The following is a 25,146-nucleotide window of genomic DNA, read 5'->3' as shown; positions in this document are numbered from 1 at the left end:
CGGGAGCTTGGCCCTGTCCTATGGCTTTGCAAATGGCGAATTATCGGCGAAACTCCGCCGCCTATAGCATTCCGAAACCGCTGCTGCTCTGAAAGACTGTCTCGCTGCAAGCATGCAAGCCCATATCGGACTTAAGGCTTGCCCGTCGCTCTTCGCACAAGCGGGCCGGTTGAGATGCAGATATTGGACCCCACCACAGTACAGGAGATGAGAGTCACGACGCACAGGGATGGGTACTTTTCATTTGCCGTGGTATTGTGGGCGTTATTTCTACATGATATCGTTGATAAGAACAAGATTGACATGTTCATGAATTGGGTGAGGGCAAAAAAACGAAACCAAGCTTCGGACCAATCTTATTGTCCGTAGGACCTTTCCGGGGCGCCAATATGCAAATGCAACCTAAATGCCCAAAAACTCCAAGCCGAATGAAACGAAACATTACAAATTACCACAAGCTGGTAGATGGTAGCAGAAACCCGAGAAAAAAAGCAAAGTCCTAAGAGATACTGGACCTGTCCCGAGATATAGAAACGCCGGGTGATGAAGAGCAGGAAAGAGACAAATCGATCTAGTGGAGTGCAAATAATTACGTGACGCGGAAGGCACTGTGCGATAGTTAGATTAATGTGCTTCCAAAAAAATTGTGAAGCAGATGATATACTTACTCGATAATGAGCTCATCGCCCTTCCAAACGCCGCTGGCAACCCAGAGGCCGCAGTTGACAAGCTCGGCGTAGCGCTTGTCGGCCGCCTTGACGGTGCAGAACATGCGGAAGCTGTACTGGCGTGGGTCAATGTCCTTTGCCTTTCGGGGGCTCAGGAGGACGTCGAGAACGTTGCAAGGGCCAGAGAGGGAGCCACGGGTGCGCATCTCAAAGCTGTTTTGAGGAAACATGTTAGCGACGGAAACAAAAAGGACGATCATGTGGGAAAAGAACAGAAAGAAACATACACTGCAGGAGCTGCTTCGTCGGTCTGCAGGACAAAGGCGCCTTCGACGATGCGAATTGGGCGGAAGCCACGGGCTTGACCGAGGTCATATCCACCAGCCTATGATTGTGTGTGTTAGTGGAACCTGTACGGTAGGAGGACGGGGTAGAGGATGAATGGATGTGCATACCAGAACGCGACCGTTGCCAAAGGTCCCCGACCATTTACCGCTGGTGACGGTGATGATTTCCTTGTGGACTCTGTTCTCGGAGCGCGACAGCTCGGGGTTGAGGGAGACGGCGATGCGAAAGTCGAACTCGAGGGCCGGCATGGGAAAGAGCAGGTCGGGGTTGGGGAAGTGGTCGAGCGAGCGCTTGGAGAGCTCCTCGATGCTCCTCGATGTCGGGCAGACACTGTGGTTAATCCATGTTAGTAAATGAAATCGTAGGACTGGCCCGAGCAGCCATCGAGTATTGGTGCTGCTACATACCCCATGAGTCGAGGATCCAGCTCCGAGTCGTCGACTTTGCGCTTCTTCTGGCAGTGCTGCTGTGATGACGATGGTGATGATGATGAGGCGCCGCCGGCGGTAAAGGCAGTGGGCAGACAGGCGCTGCCGTCCCAGCCGAATCCCAGAGTGTCCTCGCCTTGTCGGCTGGTGCCATCGTTGGCCAGGCTCGTGACGGGTGTAGGGGCGTCGGTGCCCTGGGAGTTTGTCGGTACGGACGAGGAGTCTGTCGTGTCGGTCGCCATGATGGGTTGCTGTGTATGGAAGGTATGAAAGAGGAATATAGATGGAGCGATTCTCCAACGAGATCAAGGCCCGTCACCAGTGGACGGATGAATGGAGATGGCTAATAATTTGTAATGTTGGTTTGGGGGGGGGAGGATGGTGCAAAGCAGCGTCGGGGCTGTATATAGGTGGGCGACCTGTTCAGCTTGGTGGCGGCCGCGGCGGGAAGTGGGCTGTATGATAAATAAAGTAGTTTGGGGTGTATCGCCACTGTGGTGTGTGGTAGTAGTCGTCGACAGTGATTGTGTACTGGAGAGTTGGAGCCTCGTGTTGTAGATGCGAGTTTGTGTTTGCGTTCTTATCCCAAAGGCAAATAGATAAAGTATAGATGTTTAATCTATGTTGGCGACTATGGGGGAGCAACACAGTTTTGAGCTGAAAGGAGGAGGAGAAGTGGTGAGGCTTTGAGGTTTCGTGGCTGGCCCGTCATGCGGCGGGCATCCAGGCGCTTTTGTGCAAAACGCAAGAGGCGACGAATTTGAAAAGGAAAGGCCTGGCTTTGTCTTTGCTACTCAGTAGCTCCGGGGGGGTGGCGTCTTGTTAGACTTGGGGAGGGAGGGGTGGACAGCCAGGCTGGGCTGGCCCTGGGTGTGTGAAAGCGATTGTATATAGCTGCGTAGGTTTACTGAGTAGGTAGGCTTGGTGGTGGGCGGACTTCGGGCGGTGTCAAAGCCGGAGAGGCCGCTGGAAGCTTTTCTCACTCAGTCGCTCGCTCTCACTCACTTGCCTTTTTGCTACCTAGGGCCGCTGTTGCGACCGGGCTCGCGGTTAACAAGTGAGCCAAAAACTCCACTGAAAAAGGCCTGGCCAGGGAGGGCGTACGCTCGACTTCTCCGGAGAAAGGGGGCGTGTGCGGGCGATGACGATGCGGTGCTGATGAGTGGGTGACAAGGCAAGGGGGTGTGTGTTTTGTCTTGTTTGCGGGTTGGAGGAATAAATCAGCCCAACAAAGGAGCTGTGTGTGTGACTTGGACTTCTACCAGTCTGCCGTTTTTTTTCTACAGGTCGTAGATCTTGCTCTTACGGAATCGGGAAATGCTTATAAGGCTCGGAAAAAGAGGAGGGAAAAAAAGAATCAAGATTGGTTAAAAGCCTAATGTGATTGGAAGATGTTGTGTTAGTTGCGGGAGGAGAAAAGACATAGTACAAGAAATCTATAGTAGGTTTGGGTTTCATCAAGGCCTTTTGTAAACTCTTGTTGCTCTATGACTTTTGTCGTGTTGCTGCTGGCTGATGTTCCGTGGTTTTCCTACTTGTGGACTGATGATCACAGAGAGTGGTGAGATTTTCTTAGCTGCTTGGCTCATCGGCCATCAACTCGTGCGTGAGCTAGGCAAGGTAGAACTGGGGCGCTGGTGCACAAATGATGGAGTGAGGTGCAGGAATGGACAAAGGGGATAAGAGGATGTACGACTGGGAAAAAAAATCAACGGCGTGTTCCTATACATTGCCAGAAGGATATGCACCGCACACCAGTCAAGGTGTGAGTTGCAAGCAACATGGGTCTCCATTGCGAGACACGCAATACCCGGCCTCGATCTCCGAACTCGATGGCTAGAGAGTCCACGGAGATTCCGTCAAATCACTTTCTTGGGGTCTCCAATGAATGGCATTACAGTGGTTGAATGCATCCGGATTACCAAGGGAAGAAAAGCTGCCAGGGTTAGGCAAGGGCCGGATGCTACCTACTCGGCTCCCTCTTGGCGTGTAAGTTGCACCCAAGGCCCGGAATGGAAACAGGGAAAACGAGTGTTTGGTGGCACCAGCCCAAGCACCGAGACGCGAGGAGGCGAAAACTAGCCCCGTCCCGCCTGTGAAGCATGATGTTGGTTGCGTGGTTAACTCCAGTTGTGGTACTATTAGACGCCCGAACTCCCGTCACTCGGTGATTACGAAGGTTGTACAGCGAGCGGAAACCACGCGACTAGTGGGCGGACATTTGCAAATCGGAGAGCATGCCCAGTCGAGATTGAGTCCACTGGCCAGACGAGCCTTTTGTCAGGAACTCACCGCCAAAGTTACAAAGGGATCCGGGTAGAGAAAACATACGGTGAATTACTCGTGTCTCCCTCTGGGTTCTGCATCAAATCTAAAGGGGGGTTTTTTTTATTTTCGTAATGCGGCCTTAACTCCTGCAAGATCAGTGGGCGGCAGGGCAAGGTAAATGACCACGACAACATCTGTAACGTGCAGGCAAGCAAGCCCTCCTCTAGGTTCATGCCCAGTGGGCTTGTTGGGAGGGTTGGCCTGGCTTGGCACCCTGAGTTTTAGCGTCCTGCGGCTGCGCCGGAGTCCGTCGGGACGCCGTCGTTTGGATGATGGGTTGGCCATGGTGGTTGGGAGCCCCCTGGTCCGAAAACTCCGGGGCGGCTGAGACTACGGGCTGTTCGCTGCCAGTCAGTGCCCTACTTTGGCTTGGTGTACGGCTGAGAGGAATGGATTTACAAGCCTGATTGCCTGACTAAATACTAAACTACTAACTTGACTAATACACTGACGCTTCCAGTGCTTTCAGGGCTGGCGATGCTTCATCGGCATTGGCCGACCATTTATTTATAAATATATGTATATTTTGGCCGTCGGGGGATAGGTTTACTCAGATTGGCAGAAAGGGCCGGCTTTGAAATCAACCCGTGTAACATCATTTTGCCCATTTTATCTGTACCCTTTCCTTGCATCCATGCCTGGGCATGACGATTCGCTCTTTCTCCGCAATTGTTATCTCGGAGGGAGCTTGTGAGGGTTTTGTACGGAGTATCATTACTGTCTTGCAGTGACATGCTTCCCATCTTAACCGTCCACAATTTTGCGTATTTTAATCTTTTACTTGTAATCATGGTGCTTACGGTTTTGAGGGGGGGATCCCCCTACTAGCCTGAGTTTTGCCGCGCCACGGCAGTCCTGCAGAGCAACGTCCGGAGAAAAGAAACAGGCCAGTGGATAACAATACGGCGCCGAGAAGGGGAGACGTCTTCTGTCAGCGTATCCTACGATGGGAGAGCATGGGCGCGCATCCGCCATGAGAGGGGCCGCTGGACAGGGCCTACGGACAAGCGACGCAGGCGGGTCGTCCGACTCCAACTACTCGCTCTTCCGATACCCTAGCATGCTAGTAACGGCCCTGCTACCAGTGGAAACTTTGTCAGACCTTGTTTGATCCTTTGAGAAAAAGTGGCTTGTTGCTCTGCTGAAGAGTGGCTCAACCACTTACAAGGCTCGGCCGACAAATAAGGCCACATTTCGGAGCTGAGAGAGCTTGCCCAATAGATGTCCTGATATGCGGAAGTCGACACCTCCTCACCCCTGTCGTTAGCATGAGAGCGGGCAGGCCTGTCAATGGACGTTGAAAAGGAAAGCATGACGAGGCTCACAGCACACAGGTCTTTCTTGTCTTGGCACTGACTCAAAACACGGCCGCCAGTAAACCAAAATATAACCTGATTTTTATACTACTGGCGCTGGAATGGGCGTTGTTAGTTCTGAATCGCACTTTAACCCCGAAATTTCTCCCAGACAGGGTGGTGTGCTTGGCTACTTCTCGCACTCGTGTCCCGAGACCCCGAAAGCAAATGCAATGCAAATGATGGCTTTTTGAGACAGAGGCGCCCGCGGCTTTTTCGAGATCCGGCTCCGTGGCATTCGGTTGACGGATCAGCCGTCGGCCCCGGGTGCGCAGAGGCCGAACCCCAAGTAAATGAAGTGTCTCCTCTCAGCCCGTAGATTTAGTTCTTCGTCTGACACGCGCGCGCGTGTGTATCCTTTTTTTTTTTTTTTTTTTTTTTTTTTTTTGATGCTGCCACGAGCAGATATGGGACCCAGCGCACATCACTTACTGCCTTTTTGACCATACGAGCATTACGAAATTCACAACTCGAAATTCACATAAAAATAGCAAGGGTCCCGCTTCACCGTTCGTAGCGTCAGGGCCAATAACGGAGATACTGCTGAAGTAAGGTTGGTTTGGCCCCGAGAGGATGATGAGCCTGATGACAAGGCTCCGCAGCTTGCAGAGCAATTGCCAGCAATGGCAGAGCCGTCATTACCAGGCATGACACACGCACGCCGTGGAGGCTGGCTGGCTGGTCCCGGTCGCGCGCTCTGTAGGGCAGTGCTCGTACACACCCACCTCCTCGGGGGTGGCGTCTTCTAGGCTCCTTGGCCAATGTAACCCTCGATCAGCCCCGGCGGAAGCCATAATCTGGTCCTTGCTCAAGCTCTCTCGAACCCTTGCGTGCGTGTAGATGATTGTGCCGGGTGGGTTGCTCTGGTTCCCATCAGTGCTGATGCTGCCAGTGTCCATGATTGTCGTAATGCGCGCGGCGATCTTCAACAGGATTGCTTCGAGGAGTTGAAGCTGGCCTCATCAACTGCCTACGTAGTAGAAATGATCTCCCCTCCCCCGGCCTTGACACGTCCTAGTCCTTTCAGCCGCTCCTCTGCCCCCCATGCTCCCACTGATTTTAGTGGCTGCTAGCCCGCACACCCAAGTGCAGCTCGTCTTTCAGCTTCCCCCTCCTTGCCCTCCCCAGCTCGGGATGCTTTTGCAAAAGTGCGCTACAAAAAGCCAAATTCATGTGTAACCAAGCACAAAGCCTGCAACGGCTGCCGGTGGCTGTCCTGGTCCACACCGATACGGATCCAAGCATTGCCTCTTTCGGGGAAACAATACTGATATCCGTCCTCCTGCTCCTCCTCCGCCTTGTTGCTTGATGCTTCACCCCGCTCCCGTACTGGGGAAGCTGCATAGTAAATTGTCCTCGTTATCGTGAGGAAGTCCCCAAACCACGCGATTATCAACAGATGGCATGAAAGCACCCGCTCCGGAAGTGGGCTGTGCCAGTAGATGCAGGCCCCCGGGCATCCCTCTTGGGCCAATGTTGGGAATAATCGGCGCCTTCCCACGCGTCCCGCCAAGATGCGGGCGATCTGTCTTGTGATTTCTACTGGACCGCATCCCAAACGTAGGATTTTTCAATTAATATCTTTTAATACACCATCACTTCTTCGCCGTATATGCCTCGTTTCTTGCTTCCATCTACGACAACGCCCGCATGCCATGTCTACTAGACTTGCTTTCGCATACGAGGCTGAAGCTATCCATGCGTTGCACCCCCCCCCCCCCTTCAGCCTGCGTGTTAGGTTGGCCGCTTTCTTTTTGGCAGGGGAGACGGAGATGATGCGGCGTATCTGGACGCCAAGCATCTGGTGGGAAAGAAAACGCTGCTGCATCATAGCGACTTGTGCATACTTTGTGCATACTTCATAGACTTGCTTGTCCGAAATCGCGCCCTTTGTCTTGATCTCACGCCACACCCCGCTGGGCCGCACATCGAGGGGCTACTATCCATGCGCCGGCCTTTTTGTTGGTGCTCACCTCACCTGGTCACGGGCCCGCGTCGATTGCCGCTTGCCGTTGGCGCCGAGTGAATCTAGGCAAAAGATACATCGGAAACGATTTGGTAATGGTGGGATTCTAACGAGTTCTTTTGTTGACGAGCTTCCTGGTTTGGGATCTATGTGGCGCTTGTTGTGGATGGACTGACACGGACTCCGAGCTCGCTCACACATCTAATTCAGCTGCGCAGATGAGTGCATGTGCCGAGATTGGTCTGATTACGTATGTTGCGGCGTTTTCTTGTTCCTGCGATGGTCACGATTTCTTACATGTGGCATCCTGCAGAGTGAGAGCCTGCAGGACTGCGCCGCGCCCATGATGCACGCCTCTGCCAACTCGATGAGGCTGGGCCAAAGTCAATGCCCGGGAACGACGGCTAGAGCCTGCTGGTAGGAACAGGACGTCAACAAAGCCACTAGCTCGAGACAAGTTGATGCTGATATGCTTTGCCTCGCTCGAAATTTGACTACTCGAGGTCCAGACGCTTCGGCGTACATCTGGCTTGGAGCGGGATTCGCTAACCCGGGGGGACTAATCTGAGCCGCAGAGCCCCAGTGCAGGACCCAGCATCATAATTCCACGTAAACATAGCTTCATCTGCCCTGCGAGATCCTAGTCTCGGCCAATGTCGGGATGCTCGAGTGCGTAAGGCAGACAGGGAATGTTCCGAAGGTCAACGGGATTTGCTCACCTGGGTGAGAAATACTACGGTGGGTGTGTGTAGACTGCTGATGATATGCTTACCTTGCTTCTACGCTTTGCTGATTATTCTTGCCCGTACACCTTGTCTATCATCATCCACTACCACTGATGCGGAGTGCATACAGTGATGAAATTCGTGAAGAGAAAACTAGTGTTTTTGGGTCTACACTACGGTGTACTGCTTTGACATTAACCACCCCGGTCCAGCGAGATTGGAGCATGTAGCTGACGGTGAGAGCCAGAAGCACCGATGAGGGTGCCAACACATCGGAACAGAACAACAGCGCAAAGGACATTAGGCACCAGCAAAAAGGACTGGGCGCTAAAGTGGCTTTCCCGACATGCTAGAATCCCGCGGTGATGTTGGCGGGCGCATGCACGCGAGCAATTACACCGAGACAGATGGACCACGCCAGTCAGTGCAATGGTGATGAGGTATCACGGTATGAGCGAAATCCGGAGCTAATGCATACTTCTAATAGCTTGTTGAGGCTCTTGATCACTCCCATGAGTTTTCCGACGTCGAGGGGCATGGCTCTCGCATTGTGATCAGAAGCTGATCTGGCAACTCGGGTCTCGCACTATCGAGATCCGTTTTTATGACGCCTCATTACAGGCACTTTAGTCAACGCTGGGTCTTCGCGGGAAGGCACAGGCGCAGAGTCGCACAGTGTACAATGGGGCTTTTTTTTTCCTTACGACAAGCGATGCTATCAAGTGTGAGAGAGTAGAAGCGTAATAAGACCGCCGTTGGACCGGCTGAATGGGGCCGAGGGAACGAGCAGCGGATGATGGATGTGCGGCATGGACCAGGGAGATTGGCGAGCGGCCTATTCCCAAGTGGAATTGACGCTACAGGGCGTGTAGCAATCATTCCTTACTAGGACAAGACAAGAGGAAGAAAACAAAAGACACGGAACCATTACAACATAATAGGCCATGGCGATGGGCGTGTGCATCCTGTTCGCCAAAGGCCGTTCCCGCACCGAACTGCTAGCCAAAACGGGCAAGGTTCCCGGCCGAGTGATGATGCTGGGTTCCGCTCCGCTGTCTGCCCGTAAGCAAGGCGAGCGGGAGCGGCGAGCCTGCAGACCTCTCAAAGGCAAAACAAGGAAAACGTTGAAGGGAGGGAGAAGAGGCGAGAAGAACGCACGGATCTCGGCGGAATCTCGATTTGCGTCCAGCAGGATGCAAAAAAGCTAGTTGGTTGGCGTCTTGGCTCCTTGGCTCCTTGGCTCCTTGGCTCCTTATTACTATGCTGGGATATAGGGTGGTCAGCAGCGATGGCAGCACAAACAGGCAGCAGGATCGGGACCCTGAGATCCATTGTTTTGATAAGAAAAGGGAAAGATGGAAAAAGGCTATCCGTAAATCTTGCTGATTTTTTGGAGTAATCGGCCCGGATGTCACGTCGATGGAAGTTTAGATTAGGGAGTGCTTCGTTTACTCGATGCCGAACAGGCCGTGACAATGCAACGTCGACGGCCGAGCAGCCGCTGTAGGGCTCGCTGAAGCCTGTAGTCCGTCCCCCCTGTACCTACCTACCTAGGTAAGTTACTCAGTAGGTAGGTGGTTCCTCTGTAAGTAGGTAGGTAGGTAGGTCGGTGTAGCTTACCGAATACAGGTATTGGTCTCTTGTAATTGCGCTGCAAGGTACCGACGAAGCCCCTGTAATTTTCCCGCCTGATGCCAGTCCAGTAGGGCGCTGCAGCACAACTGTCCCCTGTAGAGTTGGCGGACAGGTGCCAGGTACAGCACGCATCAGTCACTAATTTCAACCGGTGACGCGCTGTAAAGCAGCTCCCTTGCAAGATTTACCCGTTTGCACACTTCCACTTCTACTGAGTACCTACCTCCTGCACAAACATCGTGACGTCGCCATCATTGCACGCGCACACCTGTATTTTCTCGTTCCGCTACGTTTCATTCGCATGTCTCTGCCCGGTCAAGTCTCCCGCAAGGCCATCTCCGGCCTCATCGATATACACCCCTCTGTCTTCTCGTCAGTAAGCCGTATCCGTCCGGCCAACGCGCCAAAACCACAGGTCCCTGCGGTGGTTCCAGGCAGCAGCATCATCATATCAAACCATCCGTAAGATAAGATCCATCGACAGACGGGATTCACATTATTCTCTACCATCCAGACGGCTCATTTTCCGGTCTCATGCGGCCCTCCCGGCATCCGTCAACCGAACGCTGCGAATCTAGATTTGCTTAGCGTAGCCGCGCCTCTCTCTCACCGAACAAGGCCAACAATGCAAACTGCAAGCACAATTCTGCTCACGGCACTCGCGCAGAGCGTCGTCATGTAAGCCTGCGTGTGCTCCGTTGTCAGCCCTTTTTTCCCATCTGAGCCACCGTCGTATACTCCCCGAGGTGCGGATTTGAGACTGCCATCTATCCCGATGTGACCCTTGCTTGGCTGGTCTCGTCCAAGCGGAAAAAGGTTATCGACTCGCCAGATCCCGACACGTACAACTGTCCCGAATCGGCAACAGACACCGGCTCTCGTCGCCGCATCCCGCCCGTTGAAGGGTTCAGCCACCAAACAACCTCGTCGCTCATCACCGCCATTGTCCATACGCCGCTACTCGTCATCCTCGACACCCAATCTTCCTCTAGGCGCCCCTTGGCATGCAAGTTTAATCATCGGGGACAAGTTGCCGCCGCTGATTACGTCTACCTTGTCTTTATTTCTTCCTACCTATCCCGATCGTCCTTCTCTCCATGCTCGAGCTTATGCTCTCAACTCCGGTCGGTGAGCAGAACGCGGCGTCAACAATGACATTCCGGTTCCACGGTGGCTCCCTCTATTACTCTCTGTGACATGACGACTCTCCATATTACATCTCTGCCTTTGTTTGGTTGGCCGACGCCTCACCGTGAGATCTCACCGCGGTCGCCCCTTATTAGGTCATCAGCGGCAGGCACCGGACCGTCTGCTCGCTATTCCGTACATACCCATCCGCGATGACGGCGCGCTCCAAACCTCTTCAACTTGGCTTAGCTTCAGACTAATATGCCAAGCATCGTAGCGCATCGGTTTTACCGGTCGGTCGCTCCAGCACAATCTACAAGCACCTTGCGCCAAAATAGCATGGCCCGCCTTTTCGCTCTCCATCACCTGCAACTACTCATCTGCACTTTTAGAGGTTCTAACCTTTCTCGGTATACGACAGCATGAGAGCTTTTGACGGTGATCGGATTTTCCTTGCTACTGGAGCACAAGAAACTCCGAGCGGGTTAGCAACAGTCTTGGCCGTTGCTAGTTTTTCTCTCTGCTTACTCTCCCCACCGGCACGCCTGGCAGCAGCCTTGCGACGCAGCGAGCAGAGCAATTAAATTCAACTTTTACGGATAATCATCTCCCTTGCCCAGCTCTTATCCCCATCTTATCTTCTCATAGAGGCAGTTGATTGTTCAAGAGTTTCACGTCATCGCCTGATGAGACTTGGATGAGGCTCGCTGCATGGAGAATAAGACGGGTCAACCTAGTCTTGGTGGCGTTTTCTCCCTGACTTATGATCCCTGGTCCAGCTAACAACTAGTCTAACAGTGCTTCTCAGCTCGATGGCCTCATGTGGCGGCTGATTCGAGCCTTGCCGGCACATTACTGAAATGGCATTGACGGGCCTTTGTGTGAGACGGATAGGCTCTGCGGTCCGCCATGCGCCCAGCAGTTCCCCCAAGTTGTCGTCCACCGCTCAACTTTGCTGCGACCCAAGCGCTTATGATCGTCATAGGTTCAAAATATGAGCATCGTGGCCTCTCATTCTGTTCAATTCTGGCTCGGTGCATATGGACTATTGGAGGCTATTGATGCCAACAATGTCTATATTGTCTGACGACGGCCGCGGCGTGCTTCTCATGCGAACCCTGATACGTAGCGCTGCGCTCTGGCTAGCTTTGGTGCGTCTCGATGATTCTCAGCTGAAAATTTCCATGTCATTGTTTCACACCCTTTTCGTGTCAGCTGGCCGGGTTGTGGCCGACGATGCTCGGCAGGATGCAAGAATCGCAATTGATGCCCGGGAACTGCAAATGGGTGCGATGACAGCCTTGTCAACCGGCGAGTTTATTTTCGCTTCGCAAATGAGCCAAGCTCGTAAAATAGCCGATTCCTGGATACTCCTTCTTCTCTTGGCAAATATTGGACGAGCTAGCCATGCATTTGTTGCAAATGCGGTGTTCCCACATCCCGTGGATCATGGTCTCGCATGTTTCCTTTTCGTAGATAGGACGAGGCTTAAAGCCAAGTGTCTTTGCCTGCCGGTGCTCTTCTTCCCTGTCGGTTGTGGGGTACTGAATTGAGCTTCAACAAGATGCTGACCCGAGGTTACTATCCTTCCAGCCTGCATATCTGTTGCGCTGTCATCCGACTCTGGGTTTTGAGAGGGCAAGTAGGCACATGTCCGTACGCTACATAGGGTAAAAGTCAAACATGGACATGGGCTGTTGGATGCCAAGCTTCATCGTTGTTTCAACTAGCTCTGAAGTAGCTTTCAAAGCTGACGATCGACGTGATGGCAGCTTCTAGCTGTGAGCCTACTGGCGGTACATATGCGCCGACGACGCCTTCTCGGGCATGTCCCGCGACAGTTTGAGGCCCGTATTGTATCCATAGGGCGGCCATCAGGTGATGTGAAAACAAATCTGTGAGACCGTACGGCTCCTTCCGCCGTGATTGGAACGAGGCCAGCAGCCGCGCGGGCAATTTCCATCAGCGCAGCCTCTGATCCTTTGGTTTTGACCCCAGCTTCCGGTAGCTCCATGCAAGTGTCGCGCAGCTGGGCCATGTGAGGCTCAGAGTAAACGACGCACCCACAGCTGCAACGTGTTGGGCTGTTGCCAGTCCGCTCTTTAGAGTGCCATGATTCGCCCAGCTGGTCTCGAGAGTAAGCACCCTAGTCCAGCCGCAATACAAGGCTGGAGGGGATCAAGACGCCACCAACACATGGCTGAGCTAACAGAAGCAATGCATTGATTTCCTGTAAAGACAAAGGCCAAAACTACCCGCAGCGACGCTAGAGTCGTCCTTGACTAACTAGTAGCTTAAATCCTTTGTGACTACACGAGAAGGACGGGTTGGACATCAGCCCTAAGTGCTGCAAAGCATGGTTTGCTAGAGCTTTTGCGCGACCTTCCCGTTATCGAAATCGCCCGAGCTTCCTGAATAGGATAGGAGGCCCCAACAATATATATATTGCTTTTCTTACGCAAGGCCATTACTGCATCTCGATGCCCAGCCATTTATCCTCTCTGAGGCGATTTAGGCGTCGCGTGACGTGCCCTGCAGATCTGGTTCGCGACCGGATTCCCATCGCGAATCCCGTCCTCGTCCCCCTCCTCACCCAACACCAACACCTCCTCAGCCACACTCCACGTACGTAAACCTCGTCTCTTTAGCTTGGATGGAAAATATGCACGGACCTGACTCTCCGTTTCTTCATTAGCAGACACGAAAAGGGCAAGGCATAGTCTGGGGCAGAATCTCGATAACGCAGCTTGGAGGGGGGCGTGTGGGTGGATCGCGCAGCGGACATGTCGTCACGCACGGAAACTGCATGTAGATTGAAGCCATTCCCGTACTTTTGCAACGAAAATCGATGCTTCTTTTTGGATGGATGATTCATAATCTGCTGTTTGCGGACACATTGAGCATCACATGGGGAATCATGGCTGCACGTCTTTTCCATTGTGCGTTGTGCGTTTCAAAAACTGGCGTGCATTCGTCATTACTCTTTGCTATCCAGACACATGGCTCTCTACATCCCCCCGCGAGCCAAAGTATGCACCTTGACGCTGGCAGCTGGGATCGTAGCGCTCTGCGAAGATGTGTAGTTTCTATCTCTTCAACTGTTTCCATCTCTGAAGAGTCTGCGTAGCTTGTGGCTCACCCACTGCCTGTGTTGATCTTTCTTGGTTGAGAAGTTGATGAGCAAGGGAATGGGAAAGATAGCCCTAACTTGACAGAAGTGTTGAGAAGGACCCATAGGCTATTAGGCTTGCCCATGAAGGCCCTCTACCTGTCTACTTGGCAGCGAAAGTAAGGATATCTTTGGCCCATGGCGTTTCGTCGTGCTCCCCGTCGGGCATGTGCCGTAGGCTTGAAAAGGCCACGCCGAGAAGCACAATCCGGGACAGAATGTAAAGAATGCCAGTGGCGTAGATGGTGCCTTTGTTTGACCGGCTAGGAAGCTTTTTTACCCTTGGCCATACGGGGATGGCCGCCTCGTCACTCAGCTTTTTCGAGCCGTGTCGTCCACTCAGTACCCACACGAGTCTCTCAAGGCTGACCAAGAACGTCTGGTCTTTGAACTCGAGAACAGGGTTCCTTTCGAAAAAGTTGAGCAGTTTCCCTGCGTAGTCTGTGTCGTTTCCGGGGCAGAAGATATCTCAATAAGCAGTCTGAGAAGTCTTCGCCTTGGGGTCTTGGACAAGTATCCGTTGCAGCCTATCATATACGTCGTCTACCCACGTGGCGTCTGGCTCAAGCCAAGAGTACTCTCTCAGGAGCCGCATGCAGTCCACTATAAACGACTGAGCATCCTCGCTTGACGTTGTCCATTGAGCCAAAGGAATCGCCAACAGTAGACGCCTGGATGGGCTAAACGGCTGCTTGAGACTGGTACGTTGTCGTTGGGAATCCTTTTCAGAACATGCTCTTGAACTGCGCCATTGTTTGGGGGCATATTTGTCTTTGCAGCGTGTTGATTCCCTTCCTTGGACTGCGGAGAAGAATTGTCCTCTCCTTGCAATGCTTTGACGAACGCTTCAACAGATGTTTCGTTTTGTAGTATATCCCAAAAACTATTGTATGTCTTTTCAGTGTGCGCAAAGTCATACTTTCTGCCTGTCAGGTCCAATTTCAGTCTATAGTCGACTCTTTGCGGCTTGTCCATATACAGGATGTATATAACCAGGCGCAGATGGCAAAGCCCAGAGTTACAGTCTCAAGTTGTGAGAAAGGCATTCCTCGATTCTTCCTCAAGATGAGCGATAGTACAAGCTGCAAGAACTGCAAGCAGGCAATACAACTAGCCAACCAATATTGTTTGCTTTTGTTGGTGATGTCTTCGACTGGGATCGGGGGCTGTTGCCACTCACTGAACTCGACCAAATAAAATTAGTCACCAATCGTCGGACGTTCTCGGCTTCCTGCTTGTCTTTTATTTCATTTCCACGACTGTCGTTGCTTTTCTTATCGCCCACTGTGCTTTGGACTTCGCTCCTCGCCCGACATATTTGTCCACTCTTGACTTCGCTCTCCCCTGCGCTCTGCACATGTGCTGTCTCGGCGCTCACCTCGATACCAGCTTGATCTTCCAGCGAAATTGACACCTGACAGTAGAAGCTGCCCATGTTTGCAAACAAGCAATGAGTCAAAGTCCAGTGATGGCTGTCATCTGGATTCACCTGGCTTTCGGCGTCACTCTTGCTCTCCTGCTGGCCTTGGGAAAAGAACCACCATGATAATTTGACAGATTTTCCTTTTTCTTGCATCCGTTTTAGCGCATCGACAGCCATCAAAACTTCGAGGGCTGCGTGACTGACAATGAGTTCGGGGGACAGTATTGTAATCAGCATCCACTTTGAGCCTCTCAGCGCTCGACGTACCTAGTCCTCTTCTGGACCAGGAACGTTGAGATGTTGAACGGTCCATGTGCAAGCAAAAATGATCGCTAGGTATGAGCTAATGATGCTCCAGCTTCCTCGTCTGGTCGGGGCAGCTTGCCAGCTGACGGACTGGTTGTTATTGGCAGGCGTGCCCTCGTAGGCACCAGCCAGACCCAGGAAGGAAACGATGAGAATCGCACTCATGGGAGTGCATCCCTGCCAAAAGAAACAGCTCTCCATGAATTTTCGTGGACTCTGGTCTCTAGAAAGGTATATGGACCTGACGGCACTCTTATATGCAGCGCATGACGAAACCGCTGTTGCCGTGATATCCTTTTGAAACATGGAGGCAACATAGAAGCAAAGTCCGATCGCGGCCAAACGCCGCTGTCATTGGCCGTCAGTAGTCGACAGCCACGGAACGCTACAGGCGAAACAAAGGTGGCCATGGCAAGAATTCTACTTAGCAACGGCGCGAATATCGAGGCAACGGATGATCACCAGTGTACCCCTCTATCATAGGTCGTTCAAGACGCAAAGACGATCGAATCATCAGATACCTTGTCCAAGAGGGCGCATCTGTCAATACAAAAGACGCGAATGGGCGGAGCGTGCTGTCATGGGCCGCTAAAAATGTATACAGGACTTAGATGTCGACGATTGATATTCTGCTCGAGAATGGCGCCGAAAAACTCAGCAGCCAACGGCGGTCGCACTGCCTTGATTTGGGCGGTACGGAATCATGCGTCTAAAGATGCAGAAGCACTTGTAAAACACGGCGCCAGTACCGAAGCAAGAGCCTCAGACGGAGACACGGCACTACTCATGGCCGCTTCGACGTCCAGGGACGGGAAGATGGTAGGCCTCCTGCTCCGATTTGGCGCCGCCGTCGACCAGACAGATGCGCACGGCTTGACGCCATTGCTCACACGCCCGCTGTTCTCCGAGGCCGGCTCTCTGCGTGCGCTGGTAGAGCAAGGCCGAGTTGGAGGCAAAGAACCCTTCCAACGGTCATACCACACTGATAAGATGTGCTGCTTCTTTCCAGCGCGTTGGCCTTTTGCCCGTATCCCTTGGGAGCGGGCGCTCAGCTCGAGAGCAAGGACAACGAAGGCCAAACTGCCTTGTTCCACGCGGCAGCTCATGATCAATACGAGACGGTATCGGGACTTTTGAAGGCGGGGGCTACTGTCCACGCTCCGACGAACGATGGCTTAACGCCGTTGTTTGAGGCATGGGCGTGCAGATACGAAAAGAGTTTGGATATAATGCTGCGAGGTGCTCCTGTCGATACTTTATCTCTGGTCTTGTTGATGCCCACTGGAGGTTATTAGACGTGTACCGGAGAATATGATGAACATTTGATGTCCCTGTCACATGCGTAGTCTTCAAGCCAAGTACAAGTTTCCGGCCAGCCAGATGGAACAATATAGTCGGAACGTCGCATCGCCGGATCTGACGACTGGAAAATGGAAAAAAGCGGCGTGCATCTCTCTTTACAAAATCGTGCCCAACTGACCCCATGCTCTCCTCCACTTGGTGCAGAATCCCATTTCCACACAATTCTCCGCCGTCACCTGCCATGTTTCTCTTCGCATGTTCAAAGAGCTTTGTTTGTAAGCTCGGAAAAAGGGCCCTTTATTACGCGAATTGGCTCGACAGGCTGATACATACGGCCACAGGCAGTAGAGAACACCGCGTCCCGTTTGCTCCGCTGAAGTTAAGCTACTGACCGGCAGATTAGTAGTTGGGTCGGTGACGACCAGCGAACACCGGCTGCTGTATGTTTTTTTTGTTCAATTTTTTTGTCTTTTTTGTTGAGTTCGTTCGCGGCCGATACGTGGGTGTTTTGTCGTGGTGCTGCTGGGAAATCGCGTGGCGGCTTTTTGGAGACCACGCGACAAGACAGAGAAGGCACAAGCGTATGAAACCAAACGGAGCCTTCAAAGGCAGACTTGGCCATGAAGAAAGTGCATTGTTTTGCTACAGAGTTGCTCTGGCAGAGGTGTATTGGCTTTGCAGCCGAGTCCGCGCGAGGAGTCGGTGACGAATTGGCGGATTCCTGCACCGGCCGTTTGAACAGACTCCAAACTTTTGGGCTTACAAGATGAGACCAATTTACTAATTTGTGGGCAACCGCCGATGGAACCCATATCTAGCACTCACGAAACGATTTGCACATTGTTTGCTTGAACCTTTTCTTAGTCGGGCCTCATTCGCTCCGGGCATACGGCTCGCACTACAAAATCGGCCGCAAGACCAGCATGAGATGATGCCATGCAGTGCGCAAGCCAACCGGTCATGGAGGACTGGCCAGGTCAAAAGGACAGAGAACAATGCATATAAAACTTGTCCATTCAGTACATTGTCATCGAGTGTCGACATGACTCTCGCTATGCAGGCTGTTTGTTGTTTCTACAAAAACGAGAGGCAAGTTTTCGTTTCCAAGCCAAGTTGATGATTTCGCGCCACATAAATGCTAAGATATGAAGAGGAAAAAGGACAATAAACATTTGTCATATAAGAAAAGAAGGCTAGGGTAGTGGTCAGAAATGTCCCAACACACCAACCCATGCCTTCGCAGGTGAAGAAGGAAAAAAAACAGCTTGAGACGTAGATAGGATCTAAGTACAACGTCGCATAAGGTACATGAAGAAGCGAAAAATGTTCAGATCATTTTGCCCCAAATGCGAACACCCCATCCAGCCCCGGCATTGCGCCCAAACAGTGCGTCTTGAGCCTCCACAAGACATGGAGCCCTTTACTTGTTCATGCGTCATTCGTCAATGCCAGCCCCGCAAAGGATACCCAGAAAGGGGACTTGTTAAGCCACTTGTGGAACTTGTTAAGTAGAAAGGTTGATCTTGAGGCCGAGCGAGGGCAGAACGTTGGTAGCGTACTTGCCGCCGAAGTTACCTAGAAAAAGGTCAGTGATATGATCGTGACGGTACAAAAACGGATGGTTCTTACCCGGAGGGCTGTAGTTGCAGACGGTGAAGTATGACGCGTAGCTGAGCACGGTGCCAGCAGGGCACTTGACGGTAGCGCAGCCGGCCTTCGTGGAGTCCTTCCAGACAAGCTGGGAGAAGTGACCGAACTTGCTGAAGTCGGCACCGGGAGGGGGATCGGACTGGCCGAAGAAGTTGTAGTAGCCGACCTCCTTTTGGTACCACTGCTCTGCAATGGCCTTGCCAACCGCGGACTCCGTGGTGCCGAGATCGCCAGTACTACCGACACTAGCGAGGTTCTGGCCGTAGTCACCGTCACCCTGGGCCCTATCGAATTGTCAGCCTACTGGGCCAGTGTTAGTTGGCAGTCGGGGGTTACTTACATGTCGTGCGCAAACTGGCACTTGTTGGCAGTGTTCTCAGCGTACTGAGCCAGAGTCTCATCCCACTCGAGGTTGCCAGCGCTGTGGTCCTTGCGGTAGGCGTTGTGGTAGTCGATGGCAGTGCCCTTGTAACCACCAGAGGGGGCCACGGTCTCCGACGTCGGCTGCGCAGTCTGCTGCTGGGTGGTCGTCTCAGGCTCAGGCTCGGGAGCCTGGGTCTGAGTCTGGACAACAGGCTCAGGCTCGGGAGTCGAGGTCGGAGGAGGAGGAGGCGCCTGGGTGGTGGTGGTGGGCTCGGGCTCCTGAACAGCAGCGTTGGCAGGCGGAGGGGGAGGGGGCGAAGGAGCGACCGACGAGGTGGAAACGGGCTCAGGAGTAGGAGTCGAGGTAGGCTGCGAGGCCGAGACGAAGTCCGAAGGGTCGGCGGTGACGGTGACGGTGACGACGTCAACAACCCATTCGGTGGAGGTGACTGTGGCGCTGACCGCGGCCGCGGTGGCGAGAAGAGCAAGCGAGGACTTCATTTTGTCAAGGTTGATATTGAGAATGCGAAACCTGTAGGAGCATCTGTCAGTTTGCAAGTTGCGCGGGAGACATGTGGTGACGCGAGGTTTATAATGAAGAGGAATTGTCAGTGGCTGGGAAAGAGTCTGCGTCGAATCCGGCATGCAATGGTTGCAGGGTGCAACAATAGTGTCGTTGTCATTGTCGGCGGGCGGGCCTGGTGGGCAGTGGTTGCTTGGGTGCCGATTGCAGGAATGTATGGAATGCCAGGTGAGACATCAACTGAAGGCAGCTCGCGGCGACGGCGAACGATGAGTGGCGGGACAGTGGGCAAGATTGAGCGGAGAAAATAACATTGGGCGGAATTGAGGATCGCAGCAATCTGAGGAAGCAATGGCGTCGCAGTCGCCATGTGAACAGATGTGGTACGTCGCGCAGATTCGGTTTGGTGGTGGTCTGGATGCATGTAGAAAGGACAGGGGGTTGAGAGAGCGGCGAGGAAAACACATCGAAACACGGCACGATGGTGGTGGTCAAGAATATATACCAATATCGAGGAAAACGCAAAAAAGAAAAATCGAGGCAAGGCGAGAGAGTGCAGTGAGGCTGGATGCGATACTAACCTTTACTTGATGGTTGTCGAAATTGTTGATGTTGTTGACGGCAGTGAAACCCAAGAGATTTATATTCTGCTTGCTTAGGACCAGCCGTTGCAGCAATTGACAAGTCTGAACTAGAGGAAAGAAAGGAGTGTGAGAAATGAAGTCATCAACGAGAAGAAGAGAGAGTGGCGAGCCGGCGTTGGCGTACGTTGCAAAAAGAAAGTCGAGCTTGAACTGGCAAGTCGGAGAAACAGGACGGAGCGAAGTTCGACGAGGCAAACGGGAAAAGGTGGCTTGATATATAGAGAGCGACGAAAAAAGGCTGTTTCAAAGGAGCGGACAGTGTCGAGGCGAGTGACACGAAAGAGAGGCAAAAAGGAGCGAAGGTTGAAAGGACCGGATATGGATGAAGGCGTCGGGCGACCGTGAGAAGTAAAAGGAACGGGAGGAGAGCGAGCGGTGGGACGAGATAATAGATGCGAGGAGAAGAGCGGCCAGGCCTGGCCTAACGAGGCCCAGGGGAGGGGGGGAGTGGGCAAGGAAGGGAGGGGTGCGATGGAGACCTGGAAATGGCCCATGGGTAGGGAAAATTGAAGGGGTGCGTCTCGCTACACGCCCTCCCACGGGCCAGCTGCTGCCAACGGACGCTGGCTGGCAGCTCGCAGGCAGGGGAGGCAGATCGGCCAGTACTACAGATTAACAGGCACCTGCCTACCCAAGTTGCTGGAAAACCAGCGAGCGGCTGGGCTGGAAAATGTGCTGAGTACCAGTATGCTGTAGAAGACGGGGTGGTCCTGGGGCCTTGCTTGGCTTTCGACCAGGGGGGTCAGAGAGGGGTCAGACGGCGGCTACTGGTGCACTCTAAAGCAAGGCTTGACGAAATTGCCAGGCGGTGGTGCTAATTCGTGATGAATTCGGTGCATGCATCTACCAGCACTAGCACATACATTGCATCCGTGAAACGCTGCCAGCTGGCCATGAACGTTGACGACAACGTGTTTTGCTTGCCAGCTGCCCGGCGTTTGGGCTGCCAGCTGGCAAGCAAACACAACGCAGGAACGGCCAGGCACGCAGCCAACGGCTCCACCGGCCCATCACTCTTTGGCCGGCACCGGGGACGCTGGTTGGCTGGAGCTGGCAGGGGTGCATCTACCCCATGATATTTGCCCCTGGCGCTAGTACCGTCCGAGCAACACCTGCGAGGTACTTGGAGGGTGGTGCAGGCCACGCGCGCAGGAGCATGTCGCAGCAATGTATTTTGAGAGCGCCAAGGTTGCCGGTTCGCACTGGGCGGCGAGCGCCACGCAGAAAACACAGGCCTCTCTGTAGGAAACACATGCCAAATATTGGCCAGCTGCTACCAGCATTAATCACCTCGCAACGCTCAATCACGCATTAATGTGAGCCCCTACGAATCAAGTGAAATGAATTTACCCATTTTCATCCCGTCGCTAGATACTAGTCGTTTCCTCCCCCGCCTCATTAAACCCGTCCGCCACGAGTTCGGTACTTGTACCAGTAAGCTCGTGACTCTCCAGGGCACGAGGCTCTGGAGGCTCCAGAATAATGACCCCCCCCAAGCGAACATGGACGCCAGTTTGCAGCAAAGACAAAACGCCATGTCTAAGATCGTGGATGCAACGTGGATAGGCGAATATTCCGCAGCTGCATCGCAAAACATGCATGGGCACGCGGACCATTCTCTTCCTTCGATTACACCTCCACCTGACTCGCATGGTATGGTAATGGCCAAACAGCGACAGGTATCACAACTCCATGCCCTCGAAAGTGTACCAGCAACGCTCGAGTTGGACTCACGACCAGGAAAAAAAGGCGCAATGGTCTAGACCGGCCACTGTTTTATTCAGATGAAGTTTCCGCTGCTCCCTTCAATTACGCTTAAATACTCGGCGAGCTGGCCGAGCAACACCAGAAACACCAAACGTGGTGCAGGGTAAAGGATTTGAAACGGGTTGTTGGCCCTGCTGTTTCTCAGCCCAATCTGGCGGGTGCATGATAGGGCTAAAATGATCATCATGAGCCGGCAGGAGAGAGAAGAAGACAGAAAAAAGCCGCATTGCGATGATGGCCAGGCACCGTTTCAGACATCATCCGGGGGAGCGACTGTATCAATGCCAGGCCTTGCCAGGCCAGCGCGCGTACCAAACTTTGTTTTATCCCAAACGGACGAGGCGTGAAACGACCCGGCCTGCAGTGGATTTTTTTTTTGCGCTGTTTTTATTTTTATTTTACTGAGCTGCTTATTGAGAGCTAGCTTGCCGGATAGCTACCTAGTACCAGGCAGGAGGGATATTAACCTTTTTTCTTTTCGCATGAATGATCATGGAGTTTCTGTCCTGCGCATCTGCCCATCAGAACCCACTGCACGATGCCCACCCAGAGCCCCTGTGGCGTGCCGATTGCCAACAGGGATGTCACCGCTGCAGCAGCCTCAAGAACCTCAAGAGGGAGAGGTTTCCAGTAGGTCACTGGAGAGCCCACCGAGAGAGTAAAGGCAGAGCCACCAGTGTAGCCGCCTGTGGAGCGTATTCCAATGTAGCTGGTGCACTCGTTCTTTGGCTTGCAAAAAATAGGCTTACTGGTTCTTTACTAGATCAAGCCCGCCCTGATTTCTTTTTATTTCCTCTGATCCCTGAAACAGCTCTAGTCCAGATTGGGCCTGGGCTGCTATCCAGATTTACCCCTTCTCATCTCGCGCTGCAACAAAGTCACCTTGCACAGGCACCACATCCGACCTTGACTGACTGGCTGACTGCTGCTGCTGCAGCAGAGTAACATTTTGCTCGCGACACACTTGATTAATTACTATGCTGGTGGTGGCGACCGACCGATCCTCATTTGCCTGTCTCGGCCGCCGCCTCATCTCCGCCTTTTTCCTGTTTGCCTGCGTCCATTTCCAAGTGCCGTTTTCCGGTGATGATCGTCGCCTTCTTGTTTATTTCCTGCTTCTCTTTCATCAGAGCCACGGGTAAATGAAAATTTCTGCGTGCTTTTTTTGATCCTCGTCGTAATTATCGTGCTCTGTGCTCCCCACCCTGCTCATAGCCTTGACAGAGCACAGCTTGACACCCAAACTCACACAAGAGCACCGACCAGCCCGATACAAAGCGGAGCTGAGCTTCTTCATCGCCATGCACAGACGATTCTGCTTTCTTCCTTTTTTTCTTTTTTTCTTTTTCTTTTTGCTTCTGCCATTGTGTTTAGGAATTCCCGGGTTTGGGAAACCCGGCGCTGGATCTATCGCAACGCGCTGCGGATGAGCCAATCGGTGGTACCACGACAACCATCGCTTCTTCTTCACCTCCTTTTCCGGACGAGAAACATCAGAGCAAACTATTGATTCATGTCTTTTCTTTCTCCTGGAATCTTTGGTCGCAGCCTGTGCAGAAATGTGCCAATATTATTGACTCTTGTTTTACAGCAAGCTTTTCGCGCTAGTGGTCAATTACGAGTTCGGCGCACCAAGCAGCCGACCCGTTTACCATAGTAACCCGTACCCGCGTTCCAGCGCATCGCTATGCACAACAACCAGCGGGAATGCCCAGTAAAGCCCTGTCTGTCTCTGCCAGTGCCAAGTGAAAGCGCCGTGTCAATTGCTTCTGCATCACGTTCCACGCCTGCTCAATTGACAACAGTCGCGTGCACATGGCCGACTCTCTTCTGTACTCACACGTCAATCTCGATACCGCGACGGAAGCTACACAACATACCAAAAGCTGGGGCAGATAGCCTGTTCTCGTATTCAGGTAACATTTGCATCTCGCATAGCCTTGCTCTACACGAACCTAGAGTCAGGTCCGCCCGTCGGGTCCGTGGCTCTCCGCCCACAACGTCCTGGCCTACCGACCAGACGAAATCATCCAGTTTGCACCTCGCTGAGACCTCTCATACCCCACACTATTTTCCCCATTTTGAGTCGAATTCCATCAATTTGCGCCTGCGAGGGCCTAGATTTTGCCTTTCAGTCGATATTATTACGGCGACTTGGCGAAAAAGCGCCTTTTGGAAATGGCAAATTTTGGCTTCCTTGGCAACGCTTGGCCCTTCTGCTACCATCAGGCCTCGGACAGTACGAAAGAGGCGCTGGCCGGTTCTTTAGCACAGCTTGGCACCAAAGCTAATACAGCCCCCAAGCTAATAAGCAATAGACCGGCGAGGCTGTGTAGTGTTGCTAGCTTCGTGTCTGCCTCGATCAAGCATATGAATAGGGCCCGGTGGCCTAATCAGGAATCGTCACCGTAGCTTTTCGTGATGGAAGGCACTAGCATGGAAGCGAACCCTTCAGGGGACTACAGTTCTCACCGGATTTCATGGTTGCTTCTTCATGGTTGTGCGGTGCCGGCACTGCTACTCCGAGTCGAGCGGTCCCTGAGCCGACCATCCGCATATCATGCACCACGGCTTACGAATACTAAAATCACAATTATCTGTAATTACAGCCTTGCCAGTAAAGACGACTTCTATAGCCGAACCGCTCTCATTTCCTCCGATCCCATGCTATCAACGTCGTCCTCTAAGCCTCTGTGTCAATAGACGAGCATGAGACTGCAGAACGATGGGCAATTGCGAGGTCAACATTAACCACTGCCGCACTTTCCTGACCACTTGCAAGTCTGGTCGGCCTCCCACCAGGGGCGGTGACCAGACAGACCCTGGGCGCAAATTACGGCCAACGACGAACATGCTCATGGGCCGGGGGCCCCGGCCGTGAGACTGCAGATGCGTGTACCCCCCACCGAGAAGAAACCCGCCCCTGACCCAATCTCACGCCAGTTTGGCGGAGAGGCGGCACCTCGCTTGTTGCTTGTAAATTATCTGCACTCTTTGGTCCTTGTCAAGACTTCCTGGCTTCGGATTCAAATTGCCGGACTGGAGAATTGAAATCATATTGCGGACACCATGGTCATGTCGAGGTCTAGAATGCTAGCCGCGCCAATCACTTCTCCAACAAGTCGTACGACCACGTCTGTTTGCTAAAAGACTGCATACAAGATTCTCTGCGTCTGCATGTCATATCTCCTTGTGTATGGACAGCACATTACTTTGAGCTGTTATGCATATGTGCAGCTGAACGACTGACATATTGAAACTTGGCAATTGGCTATGCAGCTATAAGAAACAGTACACACGAATCTTTCTGTGAATGACACGGCATATATGCGAACTTTTGCTCGTTACATAGGCACAATGATTACTCTTGCCCGTACTGGATGGAATATCTTCATGTCTCAGAAGCAAGGATGACAAA

The 25,146-nt window shown here is 52.8% G+C and overlaps 3 protein-coding genes across 3 annotated transcripts; 1 reads left to right on the top strand and 2 right to left on the bottom strand.

The window, feature by feature from the left end:
- Window positions 1-589: 589 nt before the first annotated feature.
- LMH87_010389 (uncharacterized protein) lies at window positions 590-1,686 on the bottom strand (the record flags this gene model as incomplete). Its single annotated transcript, XM_056197543.1, has 5 exons — window positions 590-608; window positions 669-881; window positions 956-1,053; window positions 1,124-1,346; window positions 1,424-1,686. The coding sequence occupies 5 exons, from the start codon at window positions 1,684-1,686 to the stop codon at window positions 590-592; spliced, it is 816 nt and encodes a 271-aa protein (XP_056054581.1).
- Window positions 1,687-7,319: 5,633 nt separating this feature from the next.
- Window positions 7,320-8,383, top strand: LMH87_010388 (uncharacterized protein; the record flags this gene model as incomplete). The annotated part of the gene is made up of 6 exons (XM_056197542.1): window positions 7,320-7,343; window positions 7,407-7,510; window positions 7,794-7,831; window positions 8,066-8,180; window positions 8,226-8,238; window positions 8,306-8,383. The coding sequence occupies 6 exons, from the start codon at window positions 7,320-7,322 to the stop codon at window positions 8,381-8,383; spliced, it is 372 nt and encodes a 123-aa protein (XP_056054580.1).
- Window positions 8,384-18,285: 9,902 nt separating this feature from the next.
- On the bottom strand, window positions 18,286-20,455 carry LMH87_010387 (uncharacterized protein; the record flags this gene model as incomplete). Its single annotated transcript, XM_056197541.1, has 5 exons — window positions 18,286-18,356; window positions 18,411-18,715; window positions 18,772-19,289; window positions 19,899-20,008; window positions 20,086-20,455. 5 exons carry the CDS (start codon window positions 20,453-20,455, stop codon window positions 18,286-18,288), a joined length of 1,374 nt encoding a protein of 457 aa, XP_056054579.1.
- Window positions 20,456-25,146: the final 4,691 nt, after the last annotated feature.

This window comes from Akanthomyces muscarius, chromosome 5 (assembly GCF_028009165.1).
Source record: "Akanthomyces muscarius strain Ve6 chromosome 5, whole genome shotgun sequence".
NCBI classification, from domain to species: domain Eukaryota; kingdom Fungi; phylum Ascomycota; class Sordariomycetes; order Hypocreales; family Cordycipitaceae; genus Akanthomyces; species Akanthomyces muscarius.
This window is presented reverse-complemented; position numbering and strand designations above follow the sequence as displayed.